The following is a 21,567-nucleotide window of genomic DNA, read 5'->3' as shown; positions in this document are numbered from 1 at the left end:
AACATATTTGTTGTCCATTATCTAAAATTTTGAATATTGAAAAAAGATTTTAAAAAAGAGAAGAAAATTTTAATTACTCAGTTCCTCTTCATGGAATATAAAGCACACTTAGCACTTTATTCCAAGGATGTCGCTACATATTTTATTAGTGCAAATAGGTTCGTGAGTGCATGGGTCAGGTCAGTGTGTTCCAGAAACCACTCAGAGACCTGTGTAGTGACACAGAGAGTAATACTTTCCCATCTTGCTGAAAGGACAAACACCTAGTCTCTTGCCTGCCCAGTAAGTTCTCACTCACTGCCATTTGGAAGATTACCTGAATCCCTGTACAGTGGTTATCTGACCCATTGTATGGCTAAAGTCCACTTCAAAACTCTCACCCATTGCTTATTCTCACCCGTTAGCTTTTCATTAATTCAACAGGACAATAGCTCTGGGGTCCAATACAGGTTAGTGAAACAAATGTTAGCCAGGTTTGTTATATGTGAAACCCATCAGGCAAATTTCAAAAGATGTTAAGTGTGGGGGTAAGGTAAGGCAGGGCACAGGTGTTAAGGAATCTCAGGTTTGAAGGGTCATCACCTCACTATGCACCAGGCCCCTGGGTGTGGTCCCCAGGCAGCCTCCCTGTGACTAATAAACCCTCGCTTCTCACTGCTGCTCTAACCTTAAGGGAAAGGTAAAATGTACATAACCAAGGAAGTAACATGTATCCTAATCACCAGTAAAGGGCCAAATATATTCTTCTCCTTTTTCCAAAAGGAATTTTTATGAACTAATATGTTATTATAGAATACTACCTGTAAATTATAGCCTAAGCTAATTCTGGCTTTTGTGTATGTTGGATTAATGTGCAACACTTTAAGAAAGTCCTTCTGTGCTTGTTTGGTAGCTTCATCATGGCCGTATTCCATGTAAGAATTTCCCCGTCCAACATAAGCATCCAGAAAACATGGATCAATTTTAAGAGCCCAGGTGAAGAAATCAACAGCTTCTTCAAACTCCTTATTTCTGAAAATAAATGAAAATATTGATGCTTTCTGATGAATTTTCTAAGTGCTTTTCTGTATATAATTTACCCATGAAGATTTGCATTGACCCTTATAAAAAAAATCTTTCATTTTTATTATCCATCATAGGAAGTGAGTACATGAGTTCATATGACCTAAGGAAGACTGACAGGGTCTTTGAAGATTTTGGTGAAAGGAAAAAGGCAGAATATGTTGGGATGATATTCTAAAGTTCTTTTTTCAGAACTATACAAGTATGAATGGCATTCCCGAACTTGTTTTTAACAGCTATCAGTGGCCAGTACAGAAAAACATACACTATTAATGATGAAAATACACTATTTAAATCAGATTAAAATAAATGTATTTATGTATTTCACATTTCCTTATACAATGAAAGGAACCAAATTTTTATCACATGGCAGGCCTATATCAGATCTTCTATAAAGGGAAATGCTTTCTTTATGACACCAGGAAAGGAGAAAAGAAAAAAAAGTGAAATGCGTTCTATTTATTAACTTGGGAACACATGTGAATAAATGATAACTCTATCTCTCATCCCTAATTATTCTCTTGTGGTAGGATGAGAGCTAGTAAAATAATCAAATATTTGTTCGTGGGCAGATATAGTCACTTTTCCATCGTATATGCATATCTAATAATTATATTCAGTCTCTAGAATGAGGGAGCTAACACTGAGTAACTTCTTACATACCACGTACTGTGCTAAATGCTTTACCTATGCTATTTCACTTAATCCCTCCAACAATTCTTAAGCTAGTTATAATTTTCTACATTTTGTAGATGAAAAGAAAATGGCTCAGAAAAGTCTGTGTGCAGTAAATAGCATAGTGACGTTCAACAGTGTGCAATATCTAGGATTCAGACTTGGGTAAACCATAACCTCAAACGTCACGCTTTTTCATGTGGTCATCTCTGCTCACATTCTTTGCTTTAAATCTACCTGCTGTTGGTGCACAAGATCTGATATCTCAACAGTGTAGTCAGAAGAAAGCTCAGACCTAAACCTGAATGTGTAAATTAATATTAATTTTTCAAAATTGTTCTGAAGAGTAAATGAGCATGTGTGAAAACCACTGAGCAAAGAAACCCTCAATAAAGATGGCCATCTTTCTCCCAGTCTCTTCTTCATTACTTCTCAAAACGGTCTCAAAATTTAACAAGATGCACCACTACTTTACTAATTTTTCCTTCATAAAATACATGGAGCCCAAGGAAACTATTCTAGAGACTGTCATCTCCTAGATATTACTCAGGAATATCTCTTTATAGTGTTCCCCAAACTTCAGCCCCTCCTTTGTGACAGCTGCCCTATGTTCTACCTACGCTATCATTTACTGAACATTTTTCTTTAGGCCAAATCACTGTTTTTTACTTAACTCTATTTTTTTAATGTTTATTTTTGAGAGAGAGAGAGAGAGAGACAGCATGAGTGGGGTAGGGGCAGAGAGAGAGGAAGACAGAATGTGAAGCAGGCTGTAGGCTCCGAGCTGTCAGCACAGAGCCTGACTCACAAACTCACAAACTCACTCAAACTCACAAACTGTGAGATCATGACCTGAGCCAAAGTCAGACGCTTAACTGACTGAGCCACCCAGGCACCCCTTAACTCGATTTATTTTAAAAGACAACTTAATTTCAATCGCATAAGTAGAAAATTAATATTTCATACCATAAATAGAAAGCAACCGTAAAATAAATAGCTATTGGAGTTGGATACTATGGTCTGTAGAAAACTGAACCTGAGTTCTATTACAAAGTGTTGGAAAGTTGTTAAGACTAGATTTTGGCTGAGACTTTCCCCTTGATGTATTCATAAGGTTTGAGAAAGAATTCAGTTTGAGGCTGAAAAGCAATTCAGTTTCTCACAACGTGATTCAATATTGTTTACTGCCTAAGCCATGAAGAATAATTGTGGTACTTAGGATATTTGCTGCATGTTTTGGCAAACACTCCCCAAACATGGGGCATCAGGTGTTCTGTCAGAAGATCATACGAGAATCAACAGTGAAATACCAGGAAGCTAGCTAGTCCTTCCTTCTAGTATAGGCAGGCAAAAGTGAACATTCACATACATGAGTCAGTTGGTACCCACTGAGTTCTCTCTGTGGATTGTTACTAAGAAAACACAGGTTCACTTCCCTCAGTAGTTTACAGTGAAATTGTGCTTCTCTCCTGATTACTGGCACTATTGGAGAGGTAAAAGTTCACTGAATATAGGGTAACAATGCCTGAGGCTGCAGTCTCACTGCTTACAGGAATCATTCTAAAAGTGGATAATGCATTCTGTTTTCCTTTGTACCTCTCAATCCCCTTCACCTATTTTGCCCATTCCCCATCCCTGTCCTTTCTGGAAACCACCAATTTGTTCTCTGTAGTTAGGAGTCTGTTTCTGTTTTTGTTTGTTTGCTCATTTGTTTTGTTTTTTAACTTCCACATTTGTCATTCTCTGCCTGATCTATTCGACTTAGCATAATACCCTCTAGGCCCATCTATGTTGTTGCAAATGGCATTCTTTTTTATGGCTGAGTAATTCCAGTGTGTGTGTGTGTGTGTGTGTGTGTGTGTGTGTGTGTACCACATATTCTTTATCCATTCATCTATTGAAGGGCATTTGGGTTACTTCCATATCTTGGTTATTGTAAATATGCTGCAATAAACATAGGGCTGCACAGATCTTTTCAAATTAATGTTTTTGTTTTCTTTGGGTAAAGTAATGGAATCACTGGATCATATGGTATTTCTATTTTTAATTTTTTAAGGAAATTCCTTAATGTTTTCCACACTGGTTGTACCAATTTACATTCTAAACAGTGCACCATGAGGGTTCCCTTTTGTCCACATCCTCGCCAACACTTGTTATTTCTTGTCTTTTTGGTACTAGCCATTCTGACTGGTGTGAGGTAATCTCTCATTGTGGTTTTGAGTTGCATGTCCCTGATGATAAGTGATGTTGAGCATCTTTTCATGTACCCTTTGGCATCTGTATGTTTTCTTTGGAAAAATATCCATGCAAGTTCCCTGCCTATTTTTGATCTAATTATTTGGGGGAGGGAGGGGTTGGCATTGAGTTGTATAAATTCTTTATATATATTAGATATTAACCCCTTATCAGATATTTATTTTGAGAGAAAGAGAGAACATGAGCTGGGGAGGAGCAGAGAGAGAGAGAGAGAGAGAGAGAATCTCAAGCAGGCTCTGCACTGTCAGCACAGAGCCTGACATGGGGCTTGAACCCACAAACTGTGAGAGCATACCTGAACAGAAATCAAAAGTCAGATGCCTAACTAACTGAGCTACCCAGGTGTCCCTAAACTAACAAATTTTAAAAGAAAAAATGAGGCAATAAATCAAAGCTATTTTTCTATACCTATCTAGTTATCAGCCCTAAAGTTTAATGAGCACCTAGTCTATTCAGGCTAAGTAAGTAATTATTAAAGCTTAAAGCTGGAAAGGAACTTTGAAAGACACCTCGCAAGTTCTTCAAAGCTGACAATGACTAAAAATTAAGTCCAGAGGAGGTGGACAGTGCCAAAACCAGAGACTTCCCAGAGACTTCTGTCTTCCCAGAGACAGAAAAAGAAATGACACAGATACCACTATAGACATAGCAATTTCCTTTTTCTGAAGATGTGAATATCACACAATATCCTAGATTGAAGCTCTTGTTAAATAATCACATGTAGTTAAACAATTGGGAAACAATAGTAAACAACTGGTAGAGTATCTATGTTCTATCAGGATACATATTAATCAAGACATAAATTGTTAAGCATCAATTACAAATATATATAAAAGTATATTAAATTAGTTTTTCTAAACTAAAATGTGCTTTTATAAATTTAAAAATAACGTGATCACTGGGGAAGATGCATGATTTTCATTACAATGTCCATAACTATGGACCATGTGCTGAGTGTGCAGGTGAGGCCACAGACACAAAGGTCCACTGCATTTTCAAATTAATCACATACGTGACCAGATGTGCGCTACTGAGTTGTACAAATAAATCATAAATACCTCCCAAAACTAAAGAATGTGGTTTGCAGAGTCCAGGATTCAAAAACATTTTATGCAAATGTAAGAATAGGAAAATAAATGTGCCAGAGTAAAAAGTGGATAGGATATATAATTCTGAGTAAATCAGGCTTTCTCTCTGTGCCATTTTTTTTTTTTAATCTGAAGGTGGCTTTCTCAAAGAGATCTAAAAATTAACTCTACCATAACACTCTTAGTGACCAAATTGGACAACAAGTAGGATATTCAGCCTAAGGAATGTTGTCTCCTAGCAACGACAAGAGTGAGAGCCAGAGATATACAAAGGCATACTTCAAAAGTCTGCAACCCCATGAGTTCAAAGATCAAAGTCCTAAAATTTAAAGATTTATTCCTTTTTCTTTTTTTTGAATTTTCCAAATGAAAAAACTTTTACTTTCCCCGCTAGAAGACATCAATAATGAATCTCAGTACTTAGAAACCATGCTGCTGTGGTAAAAGTATGTTATGGCATACCTTGAAAAGCAAAAATACGTTTCCTGAAATAAATACAACCAATCACTAAACATTCCTTATTGCCAAATTCAGTAAAACTGAAACCACATGGAATTGGGACTGTTGAGTTATCAGGGCTTTACTGTTGATTTAAATTCTACTTTTATTAAAGGACAATAGAGATTCCAGTCGGCTGATGAAAGTTGGGTTATTTGGAATTGCAAAGCAGTATCAGCTTAAGGAGGCTCTGCCATATAGACTCAGTGATTACATTTCATAAAAGAGATCGGGAACTGACAGAGAGAGAACTTTACTGTCTCTAATAGTTGCTAAACATAGGAGTGAGGTTAGGAAAAATTTTGGAGTCTTTTTTTTTTTAATTTTAAGAGAATACAATGACCTCAGACATTTTTGGTCTGCACTCACCCACCAAAACAAACACATCAGTCATCATTAGTCCATCTCTCTTTAAGAATGACAATTACCTAAAGAGATGGGTTATGCAAAGGTTGCTGGATTAACACAGACAGTGGTGTGACTATGTTTTGCTGTGTATAGAAAAATAAATGCTTTTTAACTCAGTGATGCCTTTCACAAGTACCAGTTATTAGATTACTATGTTTGTTAAAAAAAAAAAAAAGTCTTACTCTCACAGGGAAATGTAGCTGTACTACCTATGTCCTAAAAGGAAAAATAGAATGTTGATTTCCTAAATAATTCAAACTGTATTCTATTCTCTATATTGGATATTTACACAGCTTAGTCTATATAATTTATGAATATCCTAATTTCCCTTCCAATTAATTGCTATTGTTTCATGAAAAATAATGCTGTAAACTATTACTTACTCAAATACATTTTATTCCACATTAAAATCTTCATGTGTGAACCTCTATGCTTTTAAAAGCAAAATGACCAGAAATTAATTTTTAGATGCTAAATGTATATGTAGAAACACTATAGTTAACAAAATATATCTACTCTAATACTATCTAAGTTTTTTTCAGTGTTTATTTATTTTTTAGAGAGAGAAAGACAGAGAGCGTGAGTGGGGTAGGGGCAGAGAGAGAGGGAAACACAGAATCTGAAACAGGCTCCAGGCTCCGAGCTGTTAGCACAGAGCCCGACACAGGGCTCGAACTCGCCAACCGTGAGATCATGACCTGAGCCGAAGTCAGACACACTTAACTGATTAAGCCACCCAGGTACCCCCAATACTATCTAAGTTATTAACTGATCACCATCTGTATTTTAGCCTATGTAACTGCTCTTTTCTCCCCTTCTATAACTTACTTATTTTTATAATATCCCCAGAAACAGGTAACAATGTTTTAGTAATATGGGGTGTTTTTTTTGCAGATTTCATTGTATTTTGTGGATATTTACTGGTATTATTGTAATTGGTTTTAGATTTAGAACTATGTTTTCTAAATGCAAAATATTCTTGAAAATGTATTACTTTTTGAAATCACCCTCTCTTCTAAGAAACATGCTTTTTAAAAGCTAGTTCCATTTTATGAACAAAATTAATTAATTTGATTTTATTTTTAGCTATTTCAAGCTATACATGATTTTATTCAGTATATTACCAAGGTCCTGTCCTGGGGTGTAGCAGGTGGGTACCACAATGCCGTGATACAGGTATTTTCTTCTACACTTGGCTAAATCACTTATTGGAAGGTAGAAGGGTGCTAATGACACATTCAGGTGTGCCCCCCACTACTTTATAGGGAGGCTTCGTGTCTCTCCCCATTTTTGTACTCTGTTACTTCCACAACATTTTCCTCTGTTTCTTCTATTCTTCTATCATTACTATAAATTTGTTGGTCCTACCTGCTTTCATGCCAACATACATTGCACTCCGTACCTGTGATGGCACATGGCAGTGGCTTGACAAAGGCTCACATTAGTCTTGCTTATCAGCGCAGCTTGTTTAAAATCCTGAAACAGTTTTACAGGGCTTTGTTAATTTTGCAACATGATCTTCTGTGCTTTCTTAAACTTCCTTCTAACTTTGATTCTACCATGAACATACTTAACACAAGCATTAAAAATATACATCTTCCTAAAACTTTTTTTTCCTCTTAGTATCACAGCTAGTGAGAATCGATGGAGCAGAGGAAACCCATAACTGAAAACTCACTCGGAATCTTACGCTACTAGTCTCCACTTTCCTTGTGGTTTTGCCCTGATGTGTGTAAGGAGATATTTCATTTGCTTTCTTTTAATTGTTTTTTGTTTTTGTTTTTGTTTTCTGAGTGCACATCACCAGAAACATCCTCATCTAGATAGAAAGAGAAATTCACTTGGAGACAAGCTTTGGCAATACACGTCTATAAGACAAGCAGATACTCAGGCCCAGTTAAAGCGTATAACTGGGCCTTTCATGTGGATTAGCTAAGGCTACTCCTACCTTTGGAATCCACACTTCTGGGAAGGAGTGTATCATTTTGTGCAGGAATCCTAGAAGCCTCCTGAGAGGGAGCAATGTAAACTCTAACCCCACGATTTTGAGTTAGAGAAGTCAGCTAGGATAGACCTGAATGACCCTGGGGAAGAGGTTGTTAAGAGAATTAAAAGTGCTAAATCCGATGCTGTGGCCCTAACGTTGTCCTCTAGTAGGTGCTGGAGATGGGCTAAGCTTAACAGATCGTCTCCCTGTCCTTCTCTGTTCCCCCTTTTCTATCTCCTTCCCATCTTTCTTCCACAAACTTTCCAGGGCTGTGCCAGAGGGAGGAAGCTGGCTGTCTTTTGGGGATAGAATGAGTTTTCTGCAACTACTGGGGTGAAAGATGGAGTAGTGGGGTCAAATGAGCATTCTGCGATCCTACTGGGGGAGGAAGGTATTAGTTACCGAGACCAACCCGCGAATATGGATTCCCCACTTAGATTCCTGAAGTAAATTTTGATACCAAATGGAAATATTCGGGAGAAAATAAGAAAGTCATTGTCTAATCAAATATAATCTAATCAAATATGCTGGTAGCTAACTCCTCTAGAAGGATCATTTGGCTAAAATAGAGGCAAATTTGTAAGTGTGAGATTTGCTTAAATGTTCCTATTAATTTGAGGAGTTGTGGGGAGTGATCATAAACCTAAAAGGTTGAGAATACCAATTTCCGTTTTGTAATCAGATAAAATTTATAAATGTCAACCTGACTTTATATATATAACCATTATTACACTATATGGTAATTAGACATTAATGATCAGCAATAGACATAAATGATGACTGTTAGCATTACTCAAAATAAAGCTATCAGCATTTTTATTATTTTTCTCATCTGCATTAATCTTTTCTTTAATATGGGGATCATAAATAACAAACCACGCCAAGTCATTTTTACACAAAGCAAAGTCCCAACTCTCATTCCCTCCACTGATTTGAGTTTATTTGTAAAGACCTTCACCCACACTGTCTTGCTTTCTGTGTCAGAGGGTGGGCTGGGACCTCATTCGTTCCTGTCTCTTCTGGATACCTGCTCCATCATAGTCCTGCTGTTTTCTGTACCTTTAATCCTTGTCTCACTGCCCCACCCTAACGTGCCTTCCCTCAATCCTCCCACTATCAAACTACACATGCCCTGTCATTCTAGTTCTTGTCCTCGAAAGAACATCTCCTTGAAAGCATGGTCAACACCAATGGCTGCCATGTCTCCACATTCCCTCAACTTCTACTTGTTGTTTAATAAGGCCAATTTTAGGGGTGCCCGTGTGGCTTAGTTGGTTGAGTGTCCAACTTCAGCTCAGGTCATGATCTCATTGTTCGTGAGGTCGAGCCCCGTGTTGGGCTCTGTGCTGACAGCTCAGAGCCTGAAGCCTGCTTCAGATTCTGTGTCTCCCTCTCTCTCTGCCTTACTCTGCTCGTTCTCTGTCTCTCTCTCTTAAATATATATAATAAACATTAAAAAAAATTAAGAAAAAAATAAGGCCAATTTTATTTTGTAATTTGTAAACTGCCTCTAAAGACATTTGTTGTTTATTTATTTTATTCTTATCAAAGCAACCCGTGTATACAGTGTATAGGGTCTAATAAAACTAGAAAGCTTACAGTGACCTCCTGTTCCCCCTCTCCTTACTTGATTCCCACTCCCCAGAGGCAATTCTTTTTACAACTTGCTGTTTTTTGTTTTGCTATTTACCTTCCAATTTCTAAATAACATGAGTATCCTATCAGGTTTAACTTCCACCATAGGATAATACTTAGCTATCTTACACCATCGCTCCATGCACCTCACACCTCCTGCCACCATCCCATATACCTATGGCCATGCATTTGTTGGTTTCAGTCTCTGTTTTACTTCACTCAAGTGTAGGAACCTTGGTACTCATTTATTTTTAAGTTTGAGGTATTAAAATCTTGAGTAGTAGTTTGGGATGCCATGAACAACTCTTTTCCACTATCTTGAACTTTGTGGAATTATATATTTTTTATTCCTTTACTGTCTTCCTGGTAGGTTTTCAAGAGGACAAAGGGATAAACAAATGTTCTTAATCCAACCAGCTTAACTATTAACTTCCTAAACAATGCCAGTCTAAATGCTGCATTCTACTTCCTGGTCAACGTGTTCTTATGAAGGTCATACAACTTTCAATTAACTAATAAGTTTTCAGTACTCATCCTACTTAACCTCACTATTAATCAATTACTCCCACTAAAAAATTTTCCCTGGGCAGTTTTAAGACTGTTTCTCTTGCTTGTTTTATTTAGCCGTCTTAATATTAAAAGTCATATACTTTCACTGGGTTTTTTTCAACTTGCATTTTTTAATTTAGTTTTTAAATTAAGTTTTTTACTTTACATGAAAAAAACCTCTTTTTTTCTTGTTTTTACTCTTAATTAGTGGTTGCAGGGCATGCTTTTTTCCTAGACTTTTACCTATTTATATCATTTAAAGTATATTTCTTATAGCCAGAATATAGTTGGGGCTTTTTAAAAATTCCAATCTGATATTCTCATTATTTTAATTGGCACATTTTGCCCATTTCCATTTAATGTAACATCTGATATGATTAGATTCAGGTCTACGATTTTATTATTTGTTTTCTGCTGGTTTTCTCTGTTTTCTGTCCCTGTGTTTTCCCTTTATAGACTTATTTTGATTTATTTTAAGTTTTTAAACATTGGATTTTAATTAATCTATGGTCTTTTTTACTAAGGAGGCCACATTTGGGCAGAAACTGAAATGAAAGCAAGATAGGCACCACAGACAGATCAGTGGGAAGAGTGTTCCGTGCTTGCTTAGGGAATAGCTTGTGTGAGGGCTCTGAGGCAGGAAGGGAGCCTGCCATTTCCAAGCAAAAGCAAAAGGCCAGAGTGGAGTGACTTGCGTGAAGAAAAGAAGAGCATTTGACCATGAAGGCAGATCAATGGGCAACAGTCAGACCATGTAGGGTCTTGGCTGGCCATAGTCAAGGATTCATATTTTATGCTTAATGTGATGGGAAGCCATTGGAAGGTTTTGAACAAAGGAATAACTTGATCTTCTTTATGTTTTTAAGAGGTCTCTCTGGCTGCTGTGTGAAGAACAGCATGTAGAGGAACAAGAGCAAAAGCAGAAAGGCAATTAAGAAGCTACTACAGGAGTCCAGGGAAGAGATGGCAAAGGCCTGAATTAGGAGGACAGCAGTGGCAAAAATGAGAAGTGATGAATTCAAAATATGCTTCGACAGTAGAGCTGATTGGACTTGCTCATGAGTTAGATGTGGGGTAAAGAAAGAGAAGGGTCCAGAATGATTCCCCTGAGACCATGAGGTCCTCAAGAACTGGAACTCTGGTCTTCCTGATTCCCAAGGCTTCAATGCCAATGCCAGTGCCCTGCTTTTTCAGAGAGAACATAGGATTTGGAATCAAGAAAGATCGGAGCTCAAATCTTGCCCCAGTACTTCTTAGTTGAAAGATTTTATTAAGTACTAAATAAATACATACTTGTTAAATAACACGGGTCCTATATTAAATTCTCCAGCAACTGAGGTATTTTGCTCCCAACCCCTACTGTCCTCACTTGCTCCACCCCAACACTGGTGCCCAGAGTTCCAGAGCTTACTTGCCTACTCCAAAGAAGTGATGGAGCTCTACCTACCTGAGAGAATTCTGAATGGTGTATCTCAAAACCAAAACCTGAAGGAGTTCAAATCTTGAAATTGCATTTCATCACACTATAAATTGCCTAGAATAAGGTTTCTCAGGCACTTCCTTAACAATAAGTAATTCTGGGGGGGAGGGGGGCAGAATCTCAAAAGATGGCTCCCAGGCATAGGAAAATAATATAAGCCATGTCTGGAGGCGAAAAAATTAGGAACCACTCCACTCCATATTATTCTGTTGTGGTTCTTCAGACACACAAAACTTCCACTATTTAACTACAACCCTCAAATTGCTATTTAATTTTTGCCTCATATCAATTCCAAAATTAATTTAAAACAGAAAATACAAACAAGATAAAAATGATAATAGTGAATTTTGTTTAATTATAACTAATAATTATTTTTTTAATTTTTTAATGTTTATTTTTGAGAGGGAGAGATAGACAGAGACAGAGAGCGAGACAGAGCACAAGCAGGGGAGGGGCAGAGAGGGAGGGAGACAGAGAACCCGAAGCAAGCTCTGAGCTGTCAGCACAGAGCTCGACGCAGGGCTGGAACTCATGAACCGTGAGATCATGACCTGAGCCGAAGTCGGAGGCTTAACCAACTAAGCCACCCTGGTGCCCCAATAATTAATTATTAAAATACATTTTAAACTACCCGTTTTTCTTCTGATACACTACAGATGCTATCTTCCATTGCAATTCTGAGTGCCTGTTTCCACTAAAAAGTCTATTCCCAGTAGCCTATTTTGAGCACCTATTTTCTTCCCTAAACAAAACAAACAGATTTATTTTGATATATTGTCAATGGGGAATGAGGAAAATTGTGAATGAGAAAGAATTATCACTGAGCAGCAAAATAAATCAATACGTAAATCATTCTATCTGCCAAATAATTGAGTTTTGTGTGTAGCCAAAATATTCCCTGGGGGGAGGTGAGTGTTTTGATACTTCATCAAATCAGAAACATTTTTTTTTTTTACATATTAGATGTTTCCCTGTAATCAAAGCAAAGTAAACATACACGATTTCTTGGTAAAGATTCTCTTATTCATTCAAAGTACTTCAATACAATTCTTGCTAAAGTTGTTATTGCTCATTAATATTGCCATTTGATACCAAAAGAAACTTGTTCACTAGTTTTCAGAACAGAACATGCAATATCAAGTAGGTTCATTTTTGCAAGGAAACAAGGTTTACCTCCAATGCGAAAGTATACTGCTCTAACTCTACATAGATGAGTCCACGGTTAATGAAGGTGTTTAACATCACAGTTTCTCCAGCATCGAGAAGCAGCACAATGCCATAATCTGTTAATGCCTAAAAATAAAATAACCACTTACAACCTGGATTCAACTCTAGAGTCTCACTACACTGGCTATGAACAAATGTGTTTATGCCCAAACTAGGACCTCACATCAGTTCTTTAATATGACGTACATTTATGGCCAAAAATAGTCATTTAGATTTAAAGGGTCCCCTTAACTAAGTGTTATAGATACTGCTATGCTTTAATAAATGGTCCACACTGCTCGCTTTTCACATGTTATCTGTGAAACACTTCTAAGCATTTTTATTGTGTATGGTTTGGTGGGGGGGCATGCAACACCCTCCCTCACCTCAGTAGTTTCACCAAATGACTGTTGACATGAAAGCAGAGCACTTGCTACCTTTTAAAATTTAATTTATTTTTAGTGTTTTATTGTTTTCCTCACTGAAACCTAAGTTTTATGGAGGTAGAGCTTATCTATTTTGCTCACCATTGTAAAGCCAGTAACTAGTTCAGTGCCTGTACATAATAGAAATCAGATAAATTTTTGTTGAATAAATCATGAATCAATGTAAATAGATTTTAATACACAACAAACAAGCACTCTTTTGATAAGCACTTTGATAAGCATATTTGTGTTCTGTAAGACATTATTCTAAACTAAGAATGATCAACTCATAGGACCTTTCTCCATTACTTTAATCTTTTTAAATTATATTATTCACTGACTAAGTATGTTTTTACTGGTCATCTACTCTATGCCAGGTACCAGGAATATGGCAAATTTGGGTTGGAACTAAATCTTTTAACTCATTTTCCTGCTGAATATTTTGTCCAAAAAAGCCATATGGTTTCATCAGAAAAGGGCCAAAACTTACACACTTGTAGCACATACTAACTGAAAATGCAAATAATATTATTTTGCTATTTACTCATTGGTCCTTCTCTAGTGTTTCATTACTAGGCACTCAAGTGTCTAAAAGAACTTTACAATTAAAGGTCCTATATGTTCATTGTGACATAATTATCAGTGGGCCTATGCCAGGGCTGTAAAAATAATTTGTAATACTTATAAAACAAAAACAAAACTAGAATGTTAGCAATTTTCCTTTCACAGAATAACAGAATGTAAAATCTGTAAGATGCCTTAGAGATCCACTAAGCAACTGAATATGTGACACAAGAGGAAACAGAAGCTGGGAAATGAGATTTCATGAAGGTCAATGAGCAAGATTTGGATCGTGCCTCTGCTATTTTTACTTAGCTTTTCAGTCTTGGGAAAATTGCTTAACACTAAGCCTCAGTTTCTTCGTCTGCAAAACTGGGAGGTAATTTATCATATTGTTGTTGTAGAAGTCCACTTAAAAATATTTGACTTTATGTTGGTAAAGGATTTAGCCCTGTGTTTGTCACCCAATAAGCCCTAAGTAAGTGGTAACTGTTACTTATATTAATACACGGTGGTAGAAAGCAGAATTCACCTTTTGTTAGTTTTTATGAAAGTATATCTTGGAAGAAAGCCTAAGTACATTTTCTACAGAAAGATACTTGAGTTTCCTCAGTCTAGTGATGGCAGGAATCACTGTTTCTCCCTGAGAAACAGGGAGGCAGACAAAAAGAGAGGAGGTGACACTGTTAAATGACATCCGGTCCACATGCTCGATGTCAGATGGTTTTACAAAGCCACCTAAAGACTGTTAACCAGAAGCAAACAAACCTGTGAATACCAATGCAGGTCTCTACTCTCTCTGGGACTTGGTTGTGTTTCTAACTTCTCCCTACTTTCATTTCCTCCTCTGTAAAATGACTCAATGGGATGAAATGTGTTGCGTACAGAGCAGCTCTAACATAACCAATATGTTATTATTCTAGTTAGGTCTCTAGGTAGTTTTACATTTTTCCCATTCATAGAACACTGACTTTGTTATATATCAGAGATAACAAAAATGGGAGTTCCCTGCCCCTACCCAGTCCATTGTTTGTGGCTTCAGAATTACCCAGAAAAGGCAGGAATGGGGGTGGGGAGGGAGTTGTCAAAGACACCTGCTATGCAGGTTTCTCTGATAAATGATCCTTTAATTAGCTCTTAGAATCTTAACAACTCCTTTGTTAAAAATTAGTTATTCATTTGTCAACATTTCTGGAGGAAACCTGACAGACTGGTTACCAGGAATTCTACAGTCCCTTAGGTAGAAAAAATGGTTCTCAACTTTTTCCCTTCCATAGCAAATAAATTTCTAAATCTCCAAATGCTTTAAACAGATTTAACTGTCCAAATTTCAAGGAGATTGGAGGAGTGTATCCACACAGAACAGCAGGAATGTGATGTAGTTTTTTAAAGGAATGTTTCACTGGCTATGGAAGTAGAGAGAAAAAAAGGAAGACAAGCAGGCAACAGAGAAAGGGAAGCAAGAGGATGGGACAGAACACTAACAGACAGAGACCAGCTGGCCAGTGAAGAATCTCGACTGGAAAAGGACCAAACCTACAAGAGTAGGAAAGAGATGGGGAAGATTAGAAAATATAAAAGAGGCCTTGCACTGGTGGAAGGTGGATCATGACAAATTGAGAAAAATGGTTACTGTAGCCTTTAGTTACAGCTTCATAATAAATACACAGGCAATACTGGTCACTGGTCCCAGGCTTGGAAACCATCATTCAAAACTCCCTGCTGTGCCCATCGTCTGAACAGTGTACAAAACAAACAAACGAACAAACAAACAAACAAAAACCAAAAAACACCCTGACAAACTCTTCTGGCTAATGTTGAGATTTTAAAGCAACAATATTGCTAGTGATCACTGCTTAAAAATTCTGCAAGCAGTGTATCAGTAGAAACATTTACTCAAGTGAGAATTATGCAATATATTTTAATTTATAAATGCCTTCAAATGCTTATATAAGCATTGTAAAAGTCATTTTCATTTGACATTGCAGAGATTGGTATAAAAATATTTGGTGAGGACCAACAAAAACACTAAATATTCTTTGAAATGGTTCTTTGGTTTCTCAAGTGTGTAAGTGTGTGTGTGTGTGTGTGTGTGTGTGTGTGTGTGTGTGTGTGTGTGTATTTCCATAGGAATTATTTTTCAAAATTATAACAGAAATAAGAAGAACATGTTTTACACATACTTTAAATGTGTTTACAAATGAGTTAACATGTTGTTTACTAAAATGGTCATCTTACCATTCGAAGCTCACTTATCTTGGTATAACATAAGGCTCTGTTATAAAATGCTATGTAACTGTTTTTGTCCATGTTGATAGCTGTAGTTAAATCTGTAATTGCTAGCTTATAAGTCTACAAAGAAAAAAATAATTAGATAACAAGGGTTAATCGTAATGGAATGAAATTTAATTGTAAAATAAGTTCTTGATTCTATCAGAATTTTTTGAACACTCATTCAACCATCCTGCATATCATTTGAAATTAAGACAAGTAACCTAATTTTTCATAGAGTTAAGAAGATCTTTTGATAGGAATTATTATAATAATGTTTCTCCTACCTTCAAATAAAATTCAATATACAAACAACTTTAACTTAGATGATTATTTTTTTGCCAATATTGCTACAAAGCAAAAAGAAAATTATACTTCTTATTAGTAAAAGAGAAATAAGCCATATTCATCCAGCAAATATTCATCAGAGCTTGCTTCTGTCACTCTTACTGTTAGATCACATAATCGCCATGTTACCTACCCATGTTCTCCTTCACTTCCTCTTTGATGCTTTCCTGATACCTTAGATCACTCATTTCTATAGATAGTAATTTTCATGGAATTAACATGTAATACAAGGTCTTACCTTTGCTTTCAGGCATTATTTGCAAAGTATTTCATATGAAATAGTTACAAAGAAAGGTCAGAAAAGAAAAGTAGGGAGAAACAATGTATTCCATGAAGTATCAGATATCAATGGTACTGCTCACACCCTTTGATCCAGTAATTTCCACTTAAGAATCAATCATAAACTCAAGCAATGACTTTGTTTTCAGTGTAACAGTATGAAGATAGTAATATAGTAAAATAGTAAAATATTTAAAACAATCCAAATGTCCAACAATAAAGTGACTAAGAATAAAATATGGTAGAATATTATTCAGTTGTTAAAAATGGTACCCTCAAGTATTGTGACAAGCAAGGCACAACAAAATTATAGGTATAATCTCAATTTTGGATTATATATATATATATATATTTCCCCCCAGGGGAAAAAAGACTAAATGTAAATACACCAAAATGCCCTCTGGAATTTTCATTCGATGGTGGGGATAGTAGGTGATTTTAATCTTTCCCTTTATTCCCCTGTGTACTTTCCAAATTCTATAATAAATATACACTATTTTCTTAATCAGATAAATAATGAGTGCTATTCAAAATACAAATGTCAAAAATAAATATCACTATTTTGTGAAAAAAGTATAAAGTGTCTTATGCAGTTCTGTCCTTTATACCTTGGCAATTCTCCTCTCACAGAGAAAAAAAGGAAGCAAGTCATAACTTGGCATCAGAGCACTCTAAAATCTCAGTTAACAAGGCAGAAAACCGCCCTACCTTGTTGTAGTATTTCAGAACTCCTCTGTAGATATAGGCACGCACACTCTGAGGATAAATTTTGATGGCCTCATTACAATTCAAGATTGCTTTGGAGTATCTTCCTTTTAAACCATAGAAGGCTACTCGGCTTAGATACGCCTTTTCAGAGAAAGAGCAGAGGAAAGCAAGAATGGAAGTTTTAGTAAAAGCATCAATTCCCCCAAAATATGTAATAGTTTGAACAAATCCATGCCACCCAAAGATTATATAAAATATAGTCTTTTTTCCCACTCTCTTTTATTAGAAAATATTTCAAATATATAAAATAATAGAAAAAATAGTATAATGAACATCCATATGACTACCATCTTGATTCAATAATTATTATTTTGCAATATTTGTTGTATCTATTTTTTTCTGAATTATTTAAAAATAAGTTGTAGACATAATACTTCACCCCCGAGTTTTCCACTATGTAAACATTCTCTTACATAAGCACCCTATCATTATATATCTAACAAAATTAATAGTATTTCCTTAAAATCATCTAATATTTAGTCCATATTCAAATTTCATAGGCTTTTAAAATCAAGATGCAATCTTGTGTCATCTCTCCAGCCTCTTAAAAGGCAAGAATAAATGTGATAGCAAAATAAGAAGTAAATGAAATTAATAACAGTATATAAAATTATAATTATTAATAGGTATAGTAAAATATTAACAATACTTATAAACATCACAATTCAGAGAGCACCTTTACATATAACATATCACTGTTGGAAATAACATCTTTAGTTCAAAGGGAAATACAGATATATGGATTATCAAAACACAGTTGGCTAAGAAGTAGGTATAAGTAACTGATTCTTGCTAACTAATAACAACAACGTATAAAGGCTTGAATAGTTTTAGCAAATTTAACACACTCTCCAAATCACTGAAATTGTTCATTTAAATACCTGGTAATGTTTTGGATTGAGGGTAATTGCACGATTAAAATCCAGGACCGAGCTATCCTTGTTAAGTTTTACTTTACAAAGACCACGTTGATAAAAGCCTTCTGCAAAATCAGGATTTGCTTTCACAGCTTTTGTAAAACAATCAAAAGCCTAGGAGAGTATATTGTTAAAAAGAAAATCATTTAGGGAGAATAGATTAACTTAAAATGTTAATAAATTACAGTGTATAACAATTGTTTAAAAGTTTTCACTTATTTTTGGTCATTTTAAATACATTTTCCAGTGAAATTCGTGGAGAAAACAAAAGTAATATAAACAAGTCAGGTTTATTACTATAATTTATAGGTTCCTTTACTCCCAAACTGATATCTATATAATCCATGTTGTTAGATACCAATACTTTTGGAGGTGTAATTTTAATTGTTATTCTTCATAATGTGTTTCTTCAAAGAAATCACAACCAGTACATTTATTTTCTATGAGGGCCCAAGAACCATAGCAGATACATAGTAATGACATTTCTGAACAATGGAACTCTAAAAATTTCCCCAATGTTGTAAAGCAAATGTTGGTTTGCTCTGGTTGTCCAAAAGGACTAAAAACACAGAAAATATTTGTAATTAATTTTATATTTATTGGAATTTCTTAATGGAACAACTCATCAAGTGCAACTCTTCTTCAAGTTTATGGAGATTCAAGTTTCAAACACTGTCCACCCCTAAATACAAAGACTGGAATGGTGTGTGTGTGTGTGTGTGTGTGTGTGTGTGCGCGCGCGCATCTGTGTCTATGCCTGTGTATAGGGAGATTCAGTTATGGAATATCCAACATTAGCCACTGTAAAATATCAATTGTATTACTTATTTATCACATCATTGACAATTTTAAAATGGAGAATTATATAAATTAGCCGAATATTGGATCAATACATAATAACTGAGTCAACTGGCTTTCAATGAATCTGACCATCTTAATAACCAGTTTCAATCTGATATGAATTGTTCAGTTGTCAATAAAAGAAATTAGTATCCTACTCATGTTCTATTTATTCTATAGTATTACTCAGAAGCACTCAATTTAAAATATTTACAATTTAATGAGTAAATTCATGTTAATGTGATGAAAATATTCTGCTATAACAATTTCTTACAGTTAGATTTATTGTTTTGGTGGGAAACACACATTAGTCTTTGGAATACTGTTGGCAAACCAACATCAAATAAAAGGTACTGAGTAAATAAAATGATATAGCAGGCATTGCAGGATGCAGACTGATTGTATTAAGCCAACCTTTATAAGAAACTTTGGTCTAGTCAATCGCTGTATAGGTAGCCTTCAGAAATAGAACTGAATTCAAGAAATCAATTTCCAAAATCACAAAAAACCTATGCTCCTAAATACACAAAATACCATTTGTATGTTGCCTTCCTCCATGTAACAAAGGCCCAAGTTATACAGACAGTCTGCTGAAGCTGCTATGGCATTTGGTCCTTTATCAGAATGAGAAAAGATATCCAACGCCTTTTTAAACATTCTCATAGCTTCCTAGAATGATTAAAAAAACATGGAAGGGAATGTTTTAACATTTATTTAACATGACAGCCTTAAACGTTAAAAAGAATGCTAAGCATGCAGCCCTACTCTCATTTCACAGTAGGCCACAGTAGGACACAGGCCTTGTCAGTGCACCACCAGCTGAGGACCCAAGCAGGGAGTCTGATGGCAGGGAATCCCAACAAGGTGTCTCTCCTAAATCTGCTACTTAAGCAGACTTATAGATATGCACTTTTGATACTATAATTTCTAAATTATTAAGGCTATTTTCTTGTAGTATAAAATCAGCTTAAAGTTATAGACTAGTTTATGACCAGTTTTTCAGTAATTTTCCTGAAAGAAACACTGAACGGCTATTAAATAGTAAAAGATTTCCAATGATAATATCTGATGTGGTTTTAATCAAACTTTATTTTGTCCTACCGTGCTCTTTATAATTTTTTTTAACGTTTATTATTTTTGAGACAGAGAGAGAGACAGAGCATGAATGGGGGAGGGTCAGAGAGAGGGAAACACAGAATCTGAAACAGGCTCCAGGCTCTGAGCTGTCAGCACAGAGCCCGACGCGGGGCTCGAACTCACAGACCGCGAGATCATGACCTGAGCCAAGGTCAGCCGCTTAACTGACTGAGCCACCCAGGCGCCCCTGTCCTAATGTGCTCTTAATGGGAATCCACTGGCACCAGAAAATAAACTAACATCAAAAATCACCCTCTTAGGGGCACCTGAGTGGCTCAGTCATATAAGTGTCTGACTCTTGATTTCAGCTCAGGTCATGATCTCATATTTCATGGGTTTGAACCCCACATCAGGCTCTGCACTGTCAGGACAGATTTTCTCTCTCTCTCTCTCTCTCTCTCTCTCTCTCTCTCTCTGTCTCTCCCCCACTAACTCTCTCCCTCACTCTCTCTCAGAATAAATACATAAATTTTAAAATAAATCACCCATTTAAACTAGTCAAAATAGTTGAAATTTGCTAATGAAAAAAATTCAATTTTCCAGATAGAAATGACTTTTTTATAATTAGCTAACAGATATATTTATGGAAATATAAATATTTGTGACTCTTTAGACCATTTTCTTAATCATATTAAATTACTAAATAAACAACAAGATTTAGCTTGGATATGCTAAGTGTCCTTTGTGCTTCCACTTAGCATCTAATTGACATATAACTTCAACATCCATCTTTCCATCCTTATTCTCAGCACTTGACCTTGCCATAGAAAAAATACATCACCTTCTTTCTCCATTTTCCTCCTTTTTACTTTTCAACACATCTATATCTTCTTCCATTTCCATTTTTTTCTCTCCTGACTTTGAATGGTTTCTATTCTTCTCCTTTTCAGAAGGAGAAATTCCTTCTGAAATTTCTAATTCTAATTCAGAAGGAATTAGATTCCTCAAGCTGTGTTCTTGACCCCTACTCCTTCTGCTCTGCCTGAACACAAGTTATTTCCTTCCTCTTCTGGGTCACTGCCCCTTCACTGTCTCTTTGAGTCCACAAAATCTTCCATCCCATTTAAATTAAAGTAAATACATCTTCACTTCCTCCTGCTTCCTCTCATAGCTAGCTGATGTCCTACCTGTCTCTTCTTCACTTCTCTGAAAAGACTCCTGGGGAAGATCTAGAGGG

General features: G+C 35.9%; 1 protein-coding gene across 1 annotated transcript in view; it reads right to left on the bottom strand.

Annotated features, from left to right (window-relative positions):
• The window catches only part of TTC6 (tetratricopeptide repeat domain 6), a 202,476-nt gene that overhangs the window by 17,636 nt on the left and 163,273 nt on the right, over nt 1-21,567 (bottom strand). The window contains exons 21-27 of the mRNA XM_047074697.1: nt 19,788-19,922; nt 18,378-18,527; nt 17,437-17,577; nt 16,069-16,182; nt 12,812-12,931; nt 7,383-7,463; nt 801-1,004 (exon numbers count right to left, since the gene is read on the bottom strand). Coding sequence (XP_046930653.1) covers nt 801-1,004; nt 7,383-7,463; nt 12,812-12,931; nt 16,069-16,182; nt 17,437-17,577; nt 18,378-18,527; nt 19,788-19,922 — 945 coding nt within the window. The remainder of the gene's footprint in view (nt 1-800; nt 1,005-7,382; nt 7,464-12,811; nt 12,932-16,068; nt 16,183-17,436; nt 17,578-18,377; nt 18,528-19,787; nt 19,923-21,567) is intronic.

Source organism: Lynx rufus, unplaced genomic scaffold, assembly GCF_022079265.1.
Source record: "Lynx rufus isolate CCGP_SWC_20201006 ecotype Redwood Valley unplaced genomic scaffold, mLynRuf1.p SCAF_13, whole genome shotgun sequence".
In the NCBI taxonomy this organism is placed as follows: Eukaryota; Metazoa; Chordata; class Mammalia; order Carnivora; family Felidae; genus Lynx; species Lynx rufus.
The sequence above is the reverse complement of the archived record's forward strand: the minus strand, read 5'-3'. Positions and strand labels throughout refer to the sequence as shown.